The 23,078-nt window shown below is 38.0% G+C and overlaps 1 protein-coding gene across 1 annotated transcript in view; it reads right to left on the reverse strand.

Moving 5' to 3' along the window:
• Window positions 1–23,078, reverse strand: part of LOC150089919 (putative phospholipid-transporting ATPase IIA) — a 359,368-nt gene that overhangs the window by 202,700 nt on the left and 133,590 nt on the right. Inside the window, exon 11 of the mRNA XM_090368898.1 lies at window positions 22,416–22,581. Coding sequence (XP_090225024.1) covers window positions 22,416–22,581 — 166 coding nt within the window. The remainder of the gene's footprint in view (window positions 1–22,415; window positions 22,582–23,078) is intronic.

Below are 23,078 nucleotides of genomic sequence, written 5' to 3' on the forward strand. Positions count from 1 at the left end.
CTAATAGTTTAACAGTAACCGCAGGCAGAGGTGAAGGTGATTCTTGCACAACTTCTATTAGAATAAGAAGCGACCTGGAGCGAGGGGTGTTGGGGGTTTCAGGGACGGATGGCAGTCATCCTAGAATAGTTGGGTATATGGGATGTGTTAGGGTAACAAGGAATAGGCATAGGAGCATGTATGCTTGCATGTATACCAATGCTAGAAGTATAGTAAATAAATTTGATGAATTTGAAGTGTTGGTCAAGACATCAAAGGCGGATATTGTTGGGATAGCAGAGACGTGGTGTCACAAAGATATAAGGAATGCAGAACTGGAATTTGGGGAGTACAATGTGTACAGAAAGGATAGACAGGACAGAAAGGGAGGAGGTGTTATGCTGTTAATTAAGAAAAACATAAAATCAAAAGAAGTGCATCCAGTTGATATAGATGGACAGTGCACTGTTGAGTCAGTTTGGTGTGACATAAGCACTGCGAAAGCAAAAATAAGAGTAGGAGTGTGTTATAGGCCTAATGACTCGAATGAGTACAATGAACAATTGTACAGAGAAATAGAGTGGGTCAGTAAATCAGAATGTCTTATAATGGGGGATTTTAACTTCCCAGATATTGACTGGAACTTGTGGGTTGGTCACTCACACACTAGTCAGACTTTTGTGGATTTATTGGATGATTGTTTTCTGCAGCAGCATGTTCGAGAGGCAACCAGAGAAAGTAATACTCTTGATCTGGTTATCAGCAGTGATCATTCGTGTATTAAGAATTTGCAGATAAAGGAACCACTAGGTGGCAGTGATCACAGTGTGCTGAAGTGGGATTTACTCAAAGAGGTAACTACAGTCAGGGGTAAAGGAAAGGGTTTTTGCTTCCGTAAAGGTGAGTACAGTGGTCTCAGACAGTTTTTAAATTCTGTACAGTGGGATCAACTGACGATGTTACAAACAGTAAATTCTAAGTGGGAAGCATTCAAGGAATTAATCGTGGAAGCTACTAGACTTTTCATACCGATGAAGATATATTGTTCAAGGTTTAGGCCTAAATGGTTATCAAATGAACTAATGAGACTCGTGTCAGAGAAGAAAAATGCATGGGATGCATATAAATTATCAGGCGACGCAGAAGCCTGTAGCAGATATAAGCTAGTCTGTAATCAGGTCACAAAGGAGGTTCGGCAGGCAAAGGCGGATTATGAGAAATCTTTGGCAAAAGATGCTAAGAAAAACAGCAAGGATTTCTTTACTTATATAAACTCTAAAAGGAAGGGGATGAATATGATTGGTCCACTTGACATCAATGGTTCGACTGTTGATGATCCTGCTCAGATAGCAAACAAACTGAATGAGTATTTTGCATCTACATTCACACGTGAGGAATTATTACAGTTTGAAAATGGAAGAAGGTTATCAAATTGTAGCAGTGTGCTTAATGATTTTGTAATAACTGAGAGCAAAGTGGAGGAGAAATTGTTGAAGTTAAACATAAGAAAGGCACCTGGAGTGGATGGGATCTATCCAGTTATTTTAAAGGAGGCGGCAAAGCAACTAAGCAAACCCTTAGCCATAATTATGAGAGCATCCTTGGATTCAGGGGAGGTTCCCACGGACTGGAGATGTGCAAATGTATCCCCAATTCACAAAGGAGGTTCGAAGGGTGACACGAGTAATTACAGACCAGTTAGTTTAACTTCTGTTCCGGGTAAAATAATGGAGTCACTGGTTAAAGATGCATTGCAGGATCATCTAGACAAGACTGCAGCAATAATTCAGACACAGCATGGGTTTGTTAAGGGAAAGTCTTGTCTGACAAATTTGATTGGTTATTATGATGTGGTCACAAAGGAACTGGATGCAAAAAATAATTTTGATATCATATACTTGGATTTCAGGAAAGCTTTTGACACTGTTGCGCATGGAAGACTACTGTACAAATTGGAGCAGAATGGTATTAAGGGTAAGTTGCTACAATGGATAAAAGGATGGTTAAGTGGGAGAAGACAGAGGGTGGTAATCAATGGGTGCTGCTCTTCGTGGACTAATGTTATTAGTGGAGTCCCACAGGGTTCGGTGTTGGGTCCACTGTTGTTTTGTATATTTATCAATGATATTGATGAAGGTATATCAGGCTTAATGTCGAAGTTTGCAGATGACACGAAGGTTGGCAGGGTTGTTAATGACAGTAATGGCAGTGTGCTACTGCAACAGGATCTAGATAATTTGGGCAGATGGGCTAAGAAGTGGCAACTGAAGTTTAACCTTGACAAATGCAAAGTACTGCATATGGGTAGAAGTAACCCCAGAGAAACGTACCAACTGTGTGGTACTACACTTAAGGTGGTAGAAAATGAAAAAGACCTGGGAGTAATTGTGCAGTCAGGTATGAAGTTTTCTGAGCAATGTAGACAGGCTGCTAGGGCAGGTCATGGGGTTTTGTCAATGATATATAGGAATTTTGCTAGCAGGGAAAAGGAGGTGATTGTCCCTCTGTATAAGGCAATGGTCAGGCCACGTCTTGAGTACTGCGTACAGGTCTGGAGGCCTCATTTTAGGAAGGATGTAGATTTGCTTGAGTGTGTACAGAGAAGAGCAACACGATTGGTGAGGGGAATGAAGGGATCCTCTTACCAAGAGAGGCTTAAGTTCTGCAAATTGCAGTGGCTGGAGACTAGGCACCTGCGCGGTGATCTGATTGAGGTCTATAAGGCCTTGAATGGGTTGAGCACGCTGAATTCTGATGGGATCCTCCCACTTGTTCAGAATACGAACCTACGGGGACATAAGTTCAAATTAAGAAAGGACAGATGTAGAATAGATGTGCGGAAATTTGCCTTTAGCCAGCGGGTGGTTAATTGCTGGAACAAACTTCCATCTGTCGCTGTGGAAGTTGATAGGTTAAATAAATTTAAGGAGGAACTGGACAGGCATTTGGAGGGTATGGTGTGATTTTTTTTTTTTTTTTTTTGGCTGATGCTGCATAAGCTCCTACACTTGCTTTCTTGCATCAAGTGCCACTTCTACTACTACTACTACTACTACTATTTCATGAACTCTACTTCTCACCATAACTTCGCAATCTTTAAAGTAGTCAGACAGCAGGGAGTAGAGGGGCACAGAGATCTCGGCCTCCCCGAACCTCAAGAGGGCACTTTGCCACCATACTGTGTCAAAGGCCCCCCGCGAAGTCCACAAAGAGAGCAAGGAGGTATTTACTGTTGTCTCTGGTTGCTATTAATTCAATGATTGCATCCTCAAGTGCCGCGTCCAGGGGTGAAGCCATATTGTTTCGGCGAGTAAAGGCCTTTTGATTTGTATGCTTCCATCAATCTGGTCGCGATGACTTTCTCTAGGACCTTACCCAAAACGGGAAGGAGGGTGATTGGCCGGTAGGACATAGGATCCTGTTCTGGCTTGTCTGGCCATTTCAAAATAATTTTCAGATTGGCTAGTTTCCAAGTCCTTGGGAAGGTGTCAGAAAGGAGGCAGGAGTTAAGGGCCCCATGAATGGCTTGGGGGGGACCAACTGCCACACACTCTCTTTAGGACCTCAACTTCAATGGCATCATGGCCCAGGCATTTCCCACTCCTCATGTTGGTGATAGTGTGACCAATTTCCTCGTTTGTGAAGGGTGGTTCCGTCGGGGGGGCCCTATATATGACTTGTTTTTTTGCCTTACTTCCCCTTTTGGTATGGCGTCTCACTCTGGTCTATATCCTGATGTGTGATTGCATCCAATATTGCATTGATTGTTTCTGCCCAATTACTAGTGGAGGGTGTTCCCTTGCACTTCTATCACGGAATAGATTTCTGGAGAGGGGATCTTGCTGTTTATCATTTTATAGACTAGACCCCATGGGTCTGAATTACCTTTGGTTTCGATCAGTTTTTCCCAGGCTATTCTCTTCTGCAGCTGAATGTTATGATAGCAGGTTCTTATTGCTTGTCTATATCGCTCTTATAAGTTGTGTACTTCTTGTTGGGGTCTGGTTGGTTCTCGCCGGGCTCTTTGATGTTCCCTTCTAGTTAGTCTGGTTTGCTGCTTCAAGTCAGTGAGAGTTGCTGTCCACCAAGGGACATGGTATTTTTTTCTTCTTTGGGGCTTCATGGATGCAATGCATGCTTTTATTATTTTTCCTTGCAGGCTCTCTATATGCTCTTCTGCTGTCAGATTTTGTAGGGTTAGCATGTCCTCGTCTGTCAATTCCTCCTTTATGGTAGTTTCAAACTCATCCCAGTTTGCCAATTTCGTTTGAAATCTGAATTGGTCTGTGTTATCACTCCTGGTGGATCTTGTTGCTTGTGTGACAGTGAATGTTATTGCATTATGGTCACTAGTTGTGATTTTGGACTTCCCAGTTTTGGACTCTGCCAAACATTGGGGGTTGCTAGGGAGACATCTATATATGACATGCCCTGTGGGGCATGTCATATATAGAGGTATAATTTGGAAGATGTGGGTGATGCATGTTGGGGGATGCCCTTGTGAGTTAAGCACTTTCAGTCTGTGCATTATAATAACTTCCTCCATGATCTGCCCTTTGTCATTTGTCTGTGGGCTGTTCCACAGAGTTGAGTTTGCATTCATGTCTGTTAATATCAGAATGCTTTTGTTTTGCAGGGTTTTCAGTGTGAGTTCCAGGTAGTCTGTGAATGGTTGGATGGGATCTGCAGATTGTGAGCACTGGCAGTACAAGGACACTACATACATCTGGCTGAAGTCGCCCTCAAGGCAAGCACAGGCTGCATGCATTGTACACAGTGGGATGACCTTGGTCTCCGTGATGGTTGGATCCGTTATAACAATGGTAGCCCCAATCATTCTTCTTGCATTTCCACCTTGTCCCACTGTGATTAGATTTGATTGAATGATTCGGTGAGTCAGTGGTTGTTGTTGTTGTTGTTTGAGAGCTATTGGCGCAAGAGCAGCTTAGGCTATAATGTGCCTAATCTAGGTTAGAGTTTCATATTTCGACATTTTTTATTATGTTGTTCAGATGGGAAGCCAAGATTTTATTTTATAATTACGTAACTTTTTCGTAAATGATAAACTATTTATTTTTATATGTTTTGGTAGTATCTGATTAACTTAAGGAAAAAGAAAACGTTGGTAATATTTGGCCGGTTATCTAAAATTGTTTTGAGCGTCAGGTTGTTTTGTGCGTTCGTGGTTATTTGAAAGGCTTTTATACATTCTGAAGTAAATCTTGGACAGTTCACCATGAAGTGATGTACAGTGAGTGGAACTTGACAGTTTTGGCATTGAGGAGGGTCTTCACCTCTGAGTAGGTAAGAATGGGTCATATGGGTATGCCCAATTCGCAATCGAGCAAGGATCACTTCTTCGTGTCTGTTGGATCGGTAACTGGAAGTCCATGGTCGGAGAGTTTGTTTAATTACACGAAGTTTGTTGTTACTTTGATCTTTCCAATGTTGTTGCCATTGTTTTAAACTGCTTTGGTGGATTAACGACTTGTAATCGGTATATGGTATTGAGCGGAAGGCATAGTAAGAGGTAGCAGCTTCTCTTGCCGCTTTATCTGCTCTTTCATTCCCAGTTATTCCTGTGTGGCCTGGAATCCAACAGAAACTGATCTTGTGATTATTTTGCAATAGCTTAGATACTGAATATTGTACCTGTTGTAAAACTGGGTGTGCTTTAGTATTGGCATTCTGCAAAGCAATGACAGAGCTAAGCGAGTCAGTGAAAATTATGCTGTCTGCTATCTGTTCATGTTTAATTTTGTTTACGGCCATCAAAATGGCTTGTAATTCTGCTGTAAAGATGCTGCATTCTTTTGGAAGTTGTTGGATGAGAGTACAGTCTTCAGAGTGAATCGCAGCTCCTACACAAGTTTCTGTTTTTGAGCCATCCGTGTATATGAAAGTGTAATGTTCGTATTTTTCTTTGTATGCTGCATGTAGTTGCTGGTAGTTTGTTCTCGGGAGATTTGTTTTCCCCCAAGATTGGAAATGCAGGTCACACACAGGTTGAATTATAATCCACGGTGGAATGATGTGTGTAGTCATGGTAGCTATGCTGTCATAATTAAGCTCTCGGCATAACAGTAAATCTTTTAGATGGATGTTGGAAGGGCGGTTTATTCGTGGATGGGCTTGGTATACGTTTTGAAAGTACGATGAAAACAGAACCTCTCTATTTGGATGATCGGTGATGGATTTTATCTTTACAGCATAGTGTAATAATAAGTTCTGTCGTCTAAGTTGTAGTGAAGGTTCATGGGCTTCTGCATATAGGCTTTGTACAGGTGAAGTGCGAAAAGCTCCAAGTGCTATACGGAGTGCACTGTGGTGTATGGGATCTAACCATCTCAGTGCACTTGGTCTTGCGGAGTCATAAACAGGTGCTCCATAGTCCAGCTTGGAACGCATTATTGCTCGATACAGTTTAAGTAGTGTATGTCGATCTGCACCCCAAGTTGTTGCGAAGAGAACTTTGAGTAGATTTAACTTCTTGATGTAAGAATGTCTTAGTTGCTTAATATGTTCAAGGAATGTCAGTTTCTTATCTAAGAGAAGTCCTAAGAATCTTATGTTTGGTACAACTGGGATCATATATCCATCTAGTTTAAGTTCAGGATCAGGGTGTAGGTTTCGTTTCCTACAGAAGTGTATACATGCAGTTTTCTGTGTGGAAAACCGGAAGCCATTTGTTTGTGCCCATTGACTTATTTTATTTATTGCTCCCTGTAACTTTCTATAGTTCGCATATTCTGAGAGTGATAGGACATACTGAAATCATCAACGTATAAAGCGGTATCAACAGATTTTGGTATATGCTCAGTTATGGAGTTTATTTTGATAGCAAAGGGGGTTGTGCTAAGCATAGACCCCTGAGGCACACCTTCTTCTTGGGTGAAGACTTTTGAAAGAGTATTCTGCAATCTAACTTGAAATGACCTGTGGAGTAAGAAATTTTGAATATATTTAGGAAGATGTCCACGTAATTCAAGGTGGTATAGGTTTTGTAAGCTTTTTCTATGTCAAAACATATCATTACGTGGTGCTCTTTTCAGATAAAGGCATTCCACACACTTTTCTAATTTGATCAGTAAATCTAGCGTTGAACGATTTTTTCTGAAACCATGCTGTGCTGGATTGAGAAGGTTATTTCTGTTCAAAATCCATGTTAGACGAGTATTGATAATTTTCTCCATAACTTTTCCCAGGCAACTGGTTAGAGCAATTGGACGGTAGTTGCGTGGGTCAGAGAGGTCTTTCCCCGATTTTGGGAAAGCAAGAATTATTGCATGACGCCGTCTGGAAATTGGTTTTCTAGGAAGATTCTGTTATATAGTTCTAGTAATGCCATTTGGGATTGATCATCGAGTTGTTTTAACATCATATAGTGGATTTGGTCTGGACCTACAGCACTTTGCTTTGTCTGGGATAGAGCGTGTTTCAATTCGTAGAATGTTAAGGGTAGGTTGTACTCTTCATTATTTCTTGTGGAAAAATTCAGTTTATGTCTTTCTATTCTTGCCTTGTATATTTGAAAACTGGGAGTATATGAAGTGGTCACTGATATTCTGGCAAAGGTTTCGCCCAATGCATTGGCTATTTCTGACGGCTCTGCAGTGACTTGTCCATTCCAGTTTAGGATCAGAGTTGGAGTAATCAGGTATCTGCCACTCATTTTGTTAATTTTATTCCAGACAGTTTTAGATGGTGTGGAACTTGTTAATGTAGATGCAAATTTTATCCAGGATTCTTTCCTACTGGCCCGCCTAATATATCTGGCCCTTGCCCGTGCCTTCTTGAACAATATGAGGTTCTCTAAAGTTGGATATCTGCGAAAAGTATTCCAGGTTTTGTTTCACTCTTTCTTAGTCTGCGCACATTCTGCATTCCACCATGATTTTGGATGTGTTGGAAAGTGAGACGATGTTTTTGGGATAGAGTGTTCAGCAGCTTGAATTATTTTATTTGTTATATATTGTACGGCTGCATCTAACGGTTTTTGCTTGATAGTATCAACATTTAGTTTTGCTAATGATTTATAAGTTTCCCAATCTGGTTCATTTATTTTCCATCTGGGAGTTTTGCGTGACTTGCATGTGGTTCCTAATGCCATGGTGATGATTATTGGATAGTGATCACTGCTGAGAGGATCACTGTGCACTGACCAATCAAGTATTGGAAATAGTATTGGAGAACATATAGACAGGTCTATAGCTGTAGTATTTCCTGATGGAAGATGTGTATATGTATGCGTGCCGTCGTTCAACAAAGTTAAATCATTCTCGTCTATCCATTTTTCAATTTGTTTTCCTCTCCGATCTGTGGTTGTGTTACCCCACACAGGGCTATGCCCATTGAGGTCGCCTAGTATACAGAAGGGGGTTGGTAACTGCCTTACAATGTCTTCTAAGTCCTGTTGTAATAAATTTTGGTTTGGTGGAACATAAATTGTTATTACTGTTATGAGGATCTAGTGGCTATGCGTACTGCAATCGCTTCAAGGGTTGTGTTTAGCGAGACAATCCGGGAAGGAATGCGAGAATTTATTAGTATTGCCACACCACCATGGGTTGTGCCACCTGTTACTCTGTCCTTTCGATATGCTGTATAGTTCTTTATTAAGGTAGAGTCTTGAGGTCTGAGGTAGGTTTCTTGTAAGCAAAGACATAATGATGCATACTGTGTAATCAGATCATATATATCACCTATGTTAGTGCGGAGTCCTCTACAATTCCACTGGATTATGGTTTTCATTATTTGGTTTTGGAGAGGTTTTCGGTCTGTTTCCTAGATGCTGTTTTAAGTCTTTCACACGTTGGTTTTTCCTTTTTCGGGAAATATGGTTTTCCAGTGTCCATGTCGTCTTCCGCGAAAATCTCTAATACTGATTCATCTGCTTGGTTGGTTGCTTCTGTCTCCATTTGTTCGGTTGCCTTCTGACTTATGACATTACGTTTTCCTTGAGGGGCTTTCGATTCTGAGTGTTTTATATCGGGAGGCACGGAAAGTGGCGTGTTGGTGAGTTTCTCTTGATGTTTTGGCTGGGAAATTGTGAGTAGTGCTCGTGCCCAGTCTGAGATAGATTTCTTTGGAGGAATTGTAAAATCTGTTTGGGTTTCTATTGTACGACGATTCGTTATGACCTGCGCGTAGGAAGGTCTGTTTAAGATAGTCGGGTGTATAGTTCTCTTAGCTTCTTGGTATGTGACAGAATGTTCCACTTTATACCGCTGAATCTGCTTTTCTCTTTTCCAATATTCACAATTCTTGGAATAGGCAGAATGGTCTCCCTTGCAGTTTGGACATTTCGGTTTCTCGGATGAACAGTTCTGATTGCTGTGCTCCTGGGACCCGCAGTTGGAACAGATAGCTACACCACGGCATGCCGTTTGTGAATGACCATACTTTTGGCATTTAAAGCAGCGGAGAGGATTTGGAATGTATGGTCTGATGTTACAATTTAGATATCCGGCCTTCACAGATGTAGGTGGTTTAGGAGTGTTGAACGTCAGTATGATAGTTCTGGTTGGGATAAGTGTCCCATCTCTTGTAATTTTAATCCTTCTCACAGCTATAACGCCTTGATTTTCAAGTTCATTTTTAATTTCTTCTTCGGAGACGCTGATAAGGTCCCACTCAGAAATTACTCTTTTCGATGTATTTAGCATATTATGGGGAGAGACCTTTACTGGGATCCCACCAAATGTTTTCATTTGAAGCAGTCTTTCTGCGTGTTTGGTATTTGCTGTCTCGACTAGAATGTCGCCTGATTTTAGTCGCTTAACATTTTTAGGTGTTCCAGCCACACTTTCTAAACATTTCTGGATGACGAATGGCGACAATTTTCCTAATGGCTGTTCTGTCGTAGAATTAAAGACAATAAAGGTAGGTGCATTAAGTGATGTTATTTCCTTTTTTTGCCTTTTGGTTGCAATAGTCACATTGTCCTCATTTTTCCGACTCAAAGGAGTCAGATCTTTGGGACTCGTGGTAATGTTTGAGTCATTCATGTTTGCTCCTTTTGGCCCTGGGAGTGAGAGCTTTTCCTCCCAGGTTTCCGGCCCCGCCACGGGGAGGCAGGAGCGGTGCCACCTAGTGACCAAGCGGAAGTAGATTAGTGGTTAGTAGGACTAGAATATAAATAAAAGAAAGGTGACTTTCCTTTCTTAGGAACCTTTGCACTGATACTTTTCAGTAACTATATATATTTACAGAAGAGAATTAACTTTAAACTCTTGATATATCTAACACTCTTTCACTTTAGGAATCGCTTTATAATTGCACAGAAATCGCCTGATCACTAGAAACGCTTGGCACTCGGGGCCGAGTCAGTGGGATTCCTTTAACTGTTCCCTTATACGAGTAGGGTTCCTGTAGTGCCGCTACTTGTATGGATTGGTCTATTAGAGTTTTGGTTAGGTCATTTGTGACAGTAATGGCTCTTTGGCAGTTTAGTTGTAGGAATTTAAGGTTGCTTGAATTTTCTTCTTGCTATGGTTCTGTTGTATTGTGTGTTACTCATAATCGGTTTTTTTTCTTACAAATTCAACTGCTTTTATGTACTCCGGACATTTGGGATCTTTGAATGAGTGGATATTTCTTTTCTTTCGTGTACAGGTGGGGGCAGTTTGGTGGCTTTTCTGTATCTAGACAATCTTGAGTGTTGTGTCCTTCCAGGGAGCAGTGCCTGCAGGTTCAGGACTTTTGGGTGCAATGTGCTGCCTGGTGCCCATATCCCAGGTAGATGAAGCAGCGTGGCACCACTATTTTGTATAATCTTTGATGGTATGAGCCGTCCAGTCTATGTAGACTTTCTTCATGTTGGCCAGTAATTTTCTTCTTATATCCCCAGTTACCTGGAGTATCCAATTAACGTAGGGTTGTTTGTCTTTGGGTTTGGTGGAGAACCGGAGCTTAACTTGTACTCTGACCTCATTTTTCATGTAGGCATAGTCTTTTAGGTATTTATAATATATGTCTGCTATAATTTGGTCATATGTAATGTCCTTTGGAATGTTATATATGGCAACTATGGGGCCTAACTTTCTAGGAAGTTCAGCTTGGAGTCCTGATTGTTGTAACTGAGTACAGTTTTGGATCTTTTTCAGGTCTTCTTGGCTCGGCACTTTATGATTATGCCATTGGCTCTAATTTTCCTAATATTGGATATTTTTACGTCCTTTAATATTGGGACTAGTTTGAATTTTACTTTTTCTTTTATTTCTTCACTCATGACATTATGACCATCAGCAGCTTTAATTATAATGGCATGTTGTTTGCTGGCATTAAGTAGATTGGGTCTTGCTCTTTGCATTGTTGGTCCAATTTTGGGCATGTATATATTGGCAATTTGGGCAAATGATGTTTGGCTCTGGTTTTGTCCGGTTCTTCTGTTTAGCTTGGGCCATTGGGGGTCATCAGTCTCCATTGCAGTTTCCAGTAGGGGTTCCTTTTCTGCTTTGATTGCTCCTTGCACACTTGGCAGTTTGATTTGTGCTATGGTATTCACTCTTTCCTGAAGTTCTGTTACTCTCGCTCTCCATCTTTCATTGTCCACCAGGAGTGCTGTATTGAGAGTCTCCTGCTCTTAATACCCCATATATCTGAATTGAAGTAACCATTCTTCAAATATTAAAGAAAATGAAAATCACTTAGCAAATCCAAGATAAAGTTTATTTTATGGCCAGTAGCCTACAAAAATGCCTGTTTAGGATATCTGTACATTTATCTTCATAAGGAGCCAAGACAACTTCAGTGTACGTAAGCCTGCCTTTAAAAAAAAATAATCCTTATAGTGTTAAAAAATATATTTGAAGAAAATATCTGAATACAATATAACAGACTATATAAATTAAATATATAATTATATAAACAGTCTATCAACAGCAATTTCCTTTCTTGGAGGATTTCTTTTCTTCACAATTGTGCTAAACACTATTTTCTTTGTTTTCGAAACTAAAAAAAGCTGCACAACTACTTTGAACACTCTTTAAATGTAAGAGAAATTAAGTATATAACATGATTTTGTCTATTCTGATGAATCCCAGCAAAGTTTTCTAATATAATTATACATCTACCAAATAATCTTCTCAAATAATACTTACAATGAAAAAAAAAAAAAAAAAAAAAAAATTAGGCTACACCCCATTAAAAGACATTATTTGAAAATAAAGGATGTTTACATAATTTATTAAGTAAAATTTATGCTATGATATAGTTTAGGGCTAAATCCTCATGTTACGTAAGACTTTAACTAATGTACAAGTTAGTGAAATTGCATCGTTTCAATACATAGCCAACTACTGAGAATAAGTAACAATAGTCTTCTCCTATGGTGAAGTGTTACTTATTTGAGGTAGTGCAATATCGTGGCAACTCATTCTGAAGGTATTCACAATATGAGATATAGTTAATGATGCCAATTTATAACTATTTAAGTAGTTGGCTATGTACTGAAATGATGCAATTGCACTAACTTGTACATTAGTAAAATTTATGTTTATTAAGTAAAACAGAAATGGATTCCTGTTTTACTGCTATATAAACATCCTTTTATAAAGATTATATTCTTTATAAAAGGATGTTTATATTGCATTCTTTATAAAAGGATGGGATGCACTTTTATAAACACTGAATTATTAGAAACAGAATCCAGTTCTGTTTTGAATAATTGCCTACATACACATACTCAACATGAAAGAGAAATATCAATGAATATGCTTATGTAATGTTATTTTAACTATTCTGATGGACCCAAGTAAAGTTTCTTATATAATAGTTGCATCTTAAAAAGGGGGCAACTCCCCTTTGAAAGATGTATTATTTGATAATAAAGGATGTTTATATAACAGTAAAACAAAATTGGATTCTGTTTGACTGTTATATAAACACCCTTTATTGTTGAACAAACATCCTTTTATAAACACTGAATTATTCAAGGAATCAATTCTGTTTCAAATAATCCAATATGAAATTAACAAGGATTTACTATTACAGTAAATTCTTGTTAATTTCAACATTAAAGAAATTCATTTTTAAGTCCTTCTCATTCCCCAATTAACAATATAGGATTTTATATGCCTCTTAGTACAGATAATTCAAAGTATATATACAGGTGACCCCCGCTTAACGCTGATCATTCGTTCCGGAAAAACAGAGCGCTAAGTGAATCCGCGCTAAGCGAGCGCCGCTTTCCCATAAGGTAACATGTGTATTGATGAGCTGCGGTCAGTACCATAGGATATTTCCTAATGAATAATAAACAGTAATGAAAAGATGCAAATGTCAGTCAAAATATTTAATATTCAAATATTTGCACATATAAAATATTCTGCATTGCATACGTATAATTATGTGGTAACTACTTGCGTATCAAAAGTAAATTTAAAATTCTAATTAAAATAATTAATTTAATTTAATTGATGAATTTAATCATGAAAAATGTGTGGATTTTGAGTTGAACTTTGGCCCTCTTCCAAATAAACTAAAAGGGGTATTAATTTTAAATCCCCCGCAGCGTTACAACCAACAATACAAAGTCAACCGATCCTTCACCGCTTTGATACCTGGCATGTTTTTTTCTTCTTTCAATATGAAACTTCTTTTAGGCATTCGTTTCCACAAAAGTCCTGCTTCAGCTATGTTAAAAACTTGTTGAGAAGTATAACACATAATACCCCTCTTCAATAATTTTAACAAAAGTTCTTTTTTGAAAGTTTCGGCTCCTTGATCTGCACTTGCGGCTTCTCCCTGGATTTTAAATCTATTCAACCAGCCCTTACCAGTTTTAAATGGTTCCACATTTTTTTTTTTTAGGCGAGTTTTCTTCAGATCATCATATTGGCTAATTTCTTTCTCTCTCTCTCTCTCTTTTTTTAATATTTAACTTAACTGAATTCTGCATTGGAATATTATCCTCAATAAAATTAAAGTCTTTCCATTTCAATCCTAATAGCCGGCCTAGTCCTAGTTGCTTGCAGTGGAACAGCTATCTTTCCCGCTGCAAAAATTAATTCTTTTTTTTTTTTTTATAATTGTTCTTACAGTTAAAGTTGCAAGTCCTAAATTATGGCACACATCCGTTTGTCGTTGACCGGAATCGATTCGCTTCAAAACGTCTAATTTACTTTTCAAATTCAGTCTTTTTCTTACATTTATAGTCTTCGTACTGCGCCCAGACGTTGTTGCTTTTTCATTCCTATCAGTCATTATTAGCTCTTCAAAAATGTAACTGCGTTGATTGAATTAATTACGATACAATGTTCAAGTAAACTTTCCGTTACACCGATGTCTAATACTCTACTGAGTGATGACTAGACTTCGGATAAATGCATATAACGCAAATATTAAGCAATATACTTGATCATTTTTTAAAATGTTGATCGCGGAACTACGTAACAAGTCACTGTACTGAAACTAAATTAGCGTGCGAGAAAATTTTACTGAGCATGGGAAAATTTCTCAAGTCGGCGTGGGAAACGTTTTAATGCTGTTTTGCTATTCATTTTCAAGCTATCGACTCCATCAAATGAAACGATTTCGTTAATATGTCAAAAATGTAATCTGTAAAAGAGCGTTATAGTGATCTGTGACAGCGTTATAGTCAGATACGGGTTATAATATAAGAACAGCGTTATAGCGAATCAGCGTAAAGCAAACCGCTTTATAACGGGGGCCTGCTGTACAATGAAATCTGAAATCTGAACTGGAATGGATACGTAAGTTGTGAATAGCTTATCTACTTCAAAAAGATCCCACTTCTTCTTGGATAATAATTTATGAGGTATGCACAATTTTTATGACTTCTTGATTTTAATAATGCACAATTGTTATCTTTCTCGTATCAACTAAACTAATGTTAATATTCTTTTACAAACTTATCTACTAAAATGAACCTAACCAGTCCTTAATCAAAATTGCCTTCGATCTTCCCTTACCAACAGCTTCCATGGTTAATCACTTATGTAGATGCTGAGTTATTTACACACATATACACAAAAACATTTAATTCACCACAAACAAGGTTAACTATGTAAATATAAACAAACGTTCATTTTTCACCTAACTAATGTTGAGTTTTTCATCTCTCTCTCTCTCTCTCTCTCTGGGCAGCTCTACAAGTGATGTCAAACTGGTCTCGCTCACGCATACAAGCAATTTGTACAGCTTATGTAGCTATAATAGGCAAGAGCAGTTTGCAGTAATTTATGAAGTTTACTGAACAACCAATGGTATGTCATTTTTTTTGCTGGTTTACAAGTATTAAACAGCAAACAATATCCCAAGATAAGGATACTACTAAGTCTTTAACAGGTATAAATGATTACACATAATTAACAACACAAAACTTATTTTAATGCATGGTTCTTCAGTTACATGCATTTTGTTGAATGATTAATTACAATTACAGGTAAAATGAGTTGGAAATCTTTGTTGTTATGTATGAGAAATTTTCTTAATGCACACACAAGTACATTTAGTAATAGTAGTGACAAATGATACAAAAAAGAAAGCTTATACAGCGAAAAAAAATAATAATAATACCTTCCATATCGCCTGTCCATCCATTCTAACAGTTTATCTAGTTCTTCCTTGAATTTAATCAACATACCCACCACTACAACACCAGATAAGAGTTGTAACAACAATCAACCACCTGGCAGCCGAAGGCAAACTCCCTATGCATTACTCAAGATTTGGTCTGACCACTGCATTTACAATAGCATAATCACCTCCTTATCCCTGCTGGAAAAATTCCTGTGCATCATTGACAAAACCATATGAGCTGTACTGGCAACCTGTCTGCACTGCTCAGAGAGCTTTATAACTGACTTACAAATTACTGCCAAGTCTTTTTCATTGTCCACTACCCTAGGTCTGGTACCACAGAATCAGCGTTTTATTCTGGGATTAACTGCTCCCCGTATGAAGTACCTTGCATTAGTCAATATTAAACTTCAACTGCCACTTCCCAGCCAACCTACCTAATTTGTCTAGATCTTGTTTCAGTAGCATACCCTGATTAATGTGATTAACCCCCCTACCAAACTACATATCATCTATAAATTAGACAATATCTCATGTCTTCATCAATATCATTAATAAATACAGAAAACAACAAAGGGCCCAACACCGAACACTACAAGACTAGAGTAATAACATTAGTCCAACGAGAGCAGTATCCATTGATAAGCACTTGTTGTCTTTCATCCACTCAACCACCCCTTTATCTATAGCAGCAACTTGTCCTTAATCTCATACTGCTCCAATTTGTATAACAGCATAAATTGGAGTATATATTACGTAAATAACATTAAAGTACATAACATAACATTAAAGTTATGCATAGAAACAAATTTTATACCTACCTATATCTACAGATTCAAAAATAAATCAATGGATATGTAATATAAAATATACCGGTTTGTTTATATCAAATTTTAAAAATAATTCAAAGTTCAAACACCTTTGAATTATTTTTAAAATCAGAAAATCTAGATGCAAAATTTTCCTGCAACAAACTAACATTTTGAACAAAATTACAACTAGGCATATTTTTAGATAAATTATTGCAACATGGAAAATGTGAAAAATTATTCCAAAGTAGTTGACTTTTAAATAACTCCAGTTTTGTTTCAAATGCTTTGACATTATAATACAATTCATTGACAAGTTTATCTTTTCCTTGTAGTTTCATATTAAGAAAATTCAGGTGTTCACATATATCTGTTAAAAAGGGAAGGTTCCACAACCATTTGAGATCTGACAGTTTCAGAACAGGTTTAAATTTTTTGTTCATAAATAGATCTATTTTGATCCTAAGTTCAAAAAATCACTTCAACACATTACCACAACTCAACCATCATACTTCAGTGTAGTACAACAAATCACCGTATTCAGCCTCAATCGTTTCAAGAAAATTTTTGAATTGCCGATGATTCTGACTAGTCTTGCAAATAAAATTTACTGTATATATTAACAGTTGACACGACTGAATCTACATCCAAAAATTTTCCACACAAAGACTGCTAGTGAATTATACAATGAAATTGCATTGGTTTTTTAATATTTTTACCCTCAAGATATTTATGAAGCTGACCCATGAACCCAATTTTAGTACTTATTTTTAGCGCCATCAAACGTAACCACTGATGACAAATCCCAATTCAATTTTATGCCATCAATTGCTTCTGACACACTCAAAAATATATTTTCACCTGTTGTTGTATCTTTCAAGCTGTTTAATGCAACTAACTCTTCAGTTACTGCAAAATTTTCATTTACACCTCGGATATAAATTAGTAATTGAACTGCATGGCTTGTATCTCCACTCTCATCAATTGCTATTGAAAAATATGTGAATTCACAAAATTTTTCTACAAGTTGATTTTGAACATAGACTCCTAAATCTTCAATTTTTCTTGTTACAGTTGATGAAGATAAACTTAGATGTAAAATTCTTTACTTTCTCAGGACATACTTCTGCAATTGCCAAACAAATTCGTTTTACAAATTCTCCATCCGTAAAGGCTCTTCCTTCTTCGGCAATGATTTGTGAAGCTCCAAAACTAGCTCTAACTGCAGATAAATTTTGATGAGTAAAAGTTCTAATCTTCTGTTGTTGACTCTGAAATGTTTTGGTTAGTTCTTGAGTTTTTTCTGCCGCAAAGCTCCTTGAAATTGATCGTAATGTGAGGCACGTTTTGTGGTGTAGCGACATTTCACGTTATATTCCTTGAACACCGACAAGGCTTCATTGCAAATAAGAAATGGAAATATCAGTGAGCAGTGCAAAAGAAGTAATTAATTGGCCACTGCTCATTAAAAACGTGACACTAAGCATCAACTTTTCTTTTTTTCAATATCAAGTTCGACATGATTTTTATGGGATCACTGGAATAAAAAAAACAATACTTGTAAATATTGAAGTAAGCAAGCACTAATGTTTCTTAATATTTTTTTAACATAAAGGTTATTATTATTATTATCACTAAACCCATGTTTAGTCTCCAGAGCTAAGTTCTGGTCAACCCTTCCCCATCTCTTCCATCATGCAGTATGATTAATGTCATTTGAGGTGACGATGAACATCGTGGCGAGACCAATCTTTCTTATATTTCGAGGGTACAGCTCTAAAACGGTATTCACAGGCCGGCCGCTAGTTAGTACACCAGACCGAACCTATTGGTAACTCTCTAGGAGGCTTCCGGATCAGCTAGTGTATAATCTTGCTACCTCTACTCTGCCAGATAGTGACTGGAGGGAGACCGAGTAGTGTGTATGAAGGGGGGCATTGTCGAGGCCACGTTATGTCAAGGATCTGGGTATATTCTTACCACGTGTACGCCATATCCACAAATTTCATTACTTCATACAGCATATGTGCCACTCACCTTTTCTTACTATTGAATACACCATGAATTGTCAAACTAACAAAGTAAGCTTATCTGCGAAAAGATCTAAACCTCTGAAACACTTCCCAATTCATTTCACAAATATACATGGCCTCAATTCTAATCTTAACGATGTCCATTTCCACTTGCAGTCTGCCAAACCCCACGTACTTTTTTCTGACAGAATCTCAGTTATCGGGTGATTCGACCACTGCTCATCTTAGTTGCCCAAATAATTCACTGTATGATTCCTTTCACCACAAAGGTGGTACTTGTGCATATGTCCGTTCCAATACTCCCTGTCAAAGACTTGGTAATTTGGAATCTCCTTTTTTCATTCTACTCAGGTTTAAAATCTTTCTACCTCATTGTGTCAAATTCATCTGTTGTCTCTACCGTTCTCCCAACTCCACTAATCACTTGAAGCTCTTTGACTTCCTCTCTTTGCAACTTGACTTTCTCCAGTCCAATTTCCTAACAGTGAGGTAATTTTCCTTGGTGATTTTAATGTTCACAACTCCAGTTGGCTTTCGTTTTCTAGTCACACCGACCCAGCAAGTCGAGATGGTGAGGCTTTTGCAATTACTAATAACCTTGCACAGATTGTTCATTTACCTACAAGAATAGCGGACAATCCTAATCATACAGCCAATATGCTTGATCTTTTCTCACAAACAACCCTTCTAAGTACACAGCCGATGTGAGAGTTCCTTTAGGCACCTCAGATCACAACTTGGTGATTGTCTCTTCTCCAATGGAGCCTTTATCTCATGGCTATTCCCAAACTCGTGTTGTTTGGCATTACAAGAATGCAAAATGGGATGACCTGCAATATTTCTTTTCTTCTTTTCCTTGGTCGGATTACTGTTTCAAAACTTCTGATGTCAACGTTTGTTCAGATCGTGTCAGTGAAATTATTCTTGCAGGAATGGAATCATTTATCCCACACTCCACTTTAAAATCTCGTCCTTTATGTAAACCTTGGTTTTCCAATAAATGTGCTAAGAGAAGAATGTTGCATACCATAATTGGCTTGTTTCTAATTCTTCAGTTTCATTTTCTGCCTACACCAAAGCTCGCAACAATTGTAAAGCAGTTTTTAATCAGTCCAAACTAAAGTTTGAACAGGCTAAGAGTAGAAAACTTGCCTCTTGCCCTAATGATAGCCGAGCATTCTGGTCTCTTGCCAAAGCTATTGGCCGCAACTTTTCCCCATTTCTGCTTCCACCTCTGTCCAAACCAGATAGTTCTGTTGTCACTTCAGCCAAGGCTAAAGCTCACCTGCTAGCATCCCATTTTTCTTCCAACTCATGTATTAAAGATCTTGGTAAAACACCTCCCACCATTCCCAACACTCCATTCAGTGCCTCCTGTGGTCTTCTGTCAAAAGGTTTTCAGAAGGATTTTGACGAATCTTGATGCTAAGAAAGCTCCAGGTCCCGATGGTATTTCTCCACTTGTTCTCAAAACCTGTGCTCCTGAACTTACTCCTATTCTTTGCCGCCTTTTTTCACTTTCTTATTCCATAGGTGTTTTTCCTTCTGCTTGGAAATTTGCTCATATCCAGCCAGTTCCTAAAAAGTGTGACAAATCCCTCCCATCCAATTATCGTCCCATTGCAATTACTTCTACTCTTTCTAAAGTAATGGAGAAATCAATTAACCGCCAACTCTTAAACCACCTAGAAACCTTCCGTCTGATCAACGATCGCCAGTATGGATTCCGTCAGTGTCGATCCACTGGTGATATTCTGGCTTATGTTACCCATTTATGGACTAATTCAATGGAAAGGTTCGGTGAAACACAAGCAGTTGCTCTTGACATCTCAAAGGCTTCCGATCATGTTTGGCATAAAGGTAAACAAGCTTCCATCTTATGGTTTGCCAACTGTTTTTTGTAATTGGTTATCCAGTTTTCTCTTTGATTGCTCACTGAGGGTGATGGTAGATGGCTCTCTGTCTTCTAACTTCTCCACTAATGCCAGCATCCCCCAGGGTTCAGGTCTTTCCCCCACTCTTTTCCTCTTGTATATTAATGACTCGAAATCCTATCCAAAGTTTTGCCGATGATAGCACATTGCATTCCACTTTCCATTTTGAGAAACCTTGTCCTGCTCAATCAGGTTCAACTTCTCGAAAATCTGCTACCAATTCTGTAAATGCCTATCTCCAGGTAATTCTCCAGTGGAGCAAAAACAACTTAGCTGATTTCAATCCTTCTAAAACTCAGTCTTGTCATATATCTCGCAAAAAGGATTCTCTGCTCCTATGCTTATCTTTTGTGACACTCCGATTTCTAGGCAAAATGATATATCTCTTTTTGGGATTACCCTGACTTCTAATCTCTCTTGGAACAAGCACATTACAAATATTGCTTACTCTGCATCTAAAAAACTTGGTTTTCTCTTTCGCTCTCGGCGTTACTTTTATTTCAAACAGCTGTTCACTCTGTACAAATTGCAAATCTGCCCTACCATGGAATATTGTTCCCACATCTAGGGCGGTGCCCCCAAAACCTCTCTCAGGCTTCTTGATTCCATTCAGAAGAGGGCAATTAGGTTAATTAATGATTCATCTCTAACAGAGTCTCTACACTCGCTTTCTCATAGATGCACTGTTTCTGCTGCATGCCTCTTCTACAGATATTTCCATGAGCACTGTTCTTCTGAATTGGCTTCTATAATTCCCACTCTTTCTTTCAAAACAGTCCAAACATGTGCCGCCACCAGCCAACATCCATTTACTGTCCAACTTCAAACTCACAGAACGAACTTTTCGTCTTCCTCGTTTATTCATTCAACTGGCGTTTTCTGGAACAAGCTTCCTTCATACGTATTTCCTCAAAATTACAGTCTACAGAAGTTCAAGTCCAATGTCAACAAATATCTTCTTTCGTCTTGTCAACCTCCAACCCAAGCACGGTACTAAGTACTATACGTTCTAATACCTCTCGTGTTTGGGGTTTACATAAAAAAAAAAAAAAAATTATTAATTATAATATAGTTTAATAAGGTGACGTTTTGGGTATCTTACTGATACCCATCATCAGGCCATGCTGTGGGGAGAACAGAAAGGGCTACAAATTAAAATTTTTAGGATATTACAGTTACAATTACCAATAATACAATTTCAATTACCAATATCGCAATTTGAACATTACAATTCTAAAGTATTAAGTTTTGAATTGCTGTTACAATAGAAAACAGGAAATCTAAGGTAATAACAAAGATTAAATTCATACCTGCCGACAGCCTCCTCTTGCTGATGCTACCAGAAACTTTATGTGCATATAGGCTGCCAACGGTTAATTTACAGCGGTGGAATTAACTCCATTAACAAATAGGATAGTGTCATGTTTTTATCCTGGATCTGGGGTTATTGTATAATAGAAGCCAGGGGCTACCTTTGTGCCCATACTCTGGGCATCAGGGTTCATGTGCAGACCCGTTCAGGATCTTACTGATACCAATCATCAGATCATGCTGCTGGTGCCAGCTTTTATCCTGAATCTGTGATTCTTGTGTAGTGGAAGCCTAGGGTGACCTTTTCTCCCATACTCTGGACATCAGGGTTGGTATGCAGGCTGGCAAGGGATTAGGAAATCCCTAATTAATGTCTCTAACGCCTATTGCTATTTAAAGATAGGGTCAAGATTAACGGATTATTTTAACGATGTTTCAAAGAACAGCTTTGAGTGGAAATAACAGAATTAATATCTTGACGACACAGTGCTGTCAACACTATTAATCAACCAACGAAAGTTAAAATAATCTGCAAAATGTGTTTTTCATAAATTTTATTGTGATCTAATATAAACATTAATTTTTACTATCTAATTGAAATATCCATAGGCTGGATAAAAATATTTCGTTTGTCGGACGGATTCAGCCCGTGGACCCCTGCTCTAAACTCAATGAAATCAAAATATATTTTGGTGCTTCAAGATAAAAAGGTTTTACTTTCATTTATAAAGCTAGTAAAGCTTTATTTTAGTAAATAAAATTCTTCAAAACATATCACATTAATATTTCCAAATGCTCTACATTACCATTTCATTCTGTGTAAGAGTCCCCGTTTTGTCAGAAAGAAAATATACGATTCTTCCTAATTCTTCAGGAATTGTTGTGCTGCGAACTACTGTTCCTGGGATTTCTTTATCTTTCTGAATCATCCAAGAATAGACCATTTTACCCATATCAAGGTTAACTCTCAAACTGTGAAAAGTAATAAAAATTTTGTTAATAAAACTAAAAATTCTTGCTGAAATAAAAATAATAAACAGCGATAGTTTGGTTTTCATTCCTGCATCTAAATATAAATTATCTTCTCCTTTAATATGAACAAAATTAAGTAAAGCATTTCCATACACTACACTACTAAAAATATTTAAAACATATCATCTAGCAGAGGAAATCATAAATGACTATATACAGAGCAGTTATAATTGACTTACTATGATGCATTTTTGGGGGTAAAAACTGATGGAAAAGCATTTATATTTGGTAGGCATGATATGGAGATAAGAATTATGCAAAAAAAAAAAAAAAAATTTTAGTTTCAAACACTGCCACTAATGAAGGCAGCAGCAGATTGTGGGAAAGATCCCACAATCTGCTCCCTCCCCCCCCCCACACACACCATCCCAAGGTTATTCCAAACCCCATTTTGATTAGACCGGGGTTCGAGCCCATGACCACCAAATACGGAGGAT

This window comes from Mastigoproctus giganteus, chromosome 2 (genome assembly GCF_048544385.1).
Source record: "Mastigoproctus giganteus isolate SK-2022 chromosome 2, ASM4854438v1, whole genome shotgun sequence".
NCBI classification, from domain to species: domain Eukaryota; kingdom Metazoa; phylum Arthropoda; class Arachnida; order Uropygi; family Thelyphonidae; genus Mastigoproctus; species Mastigoproctus giganteus.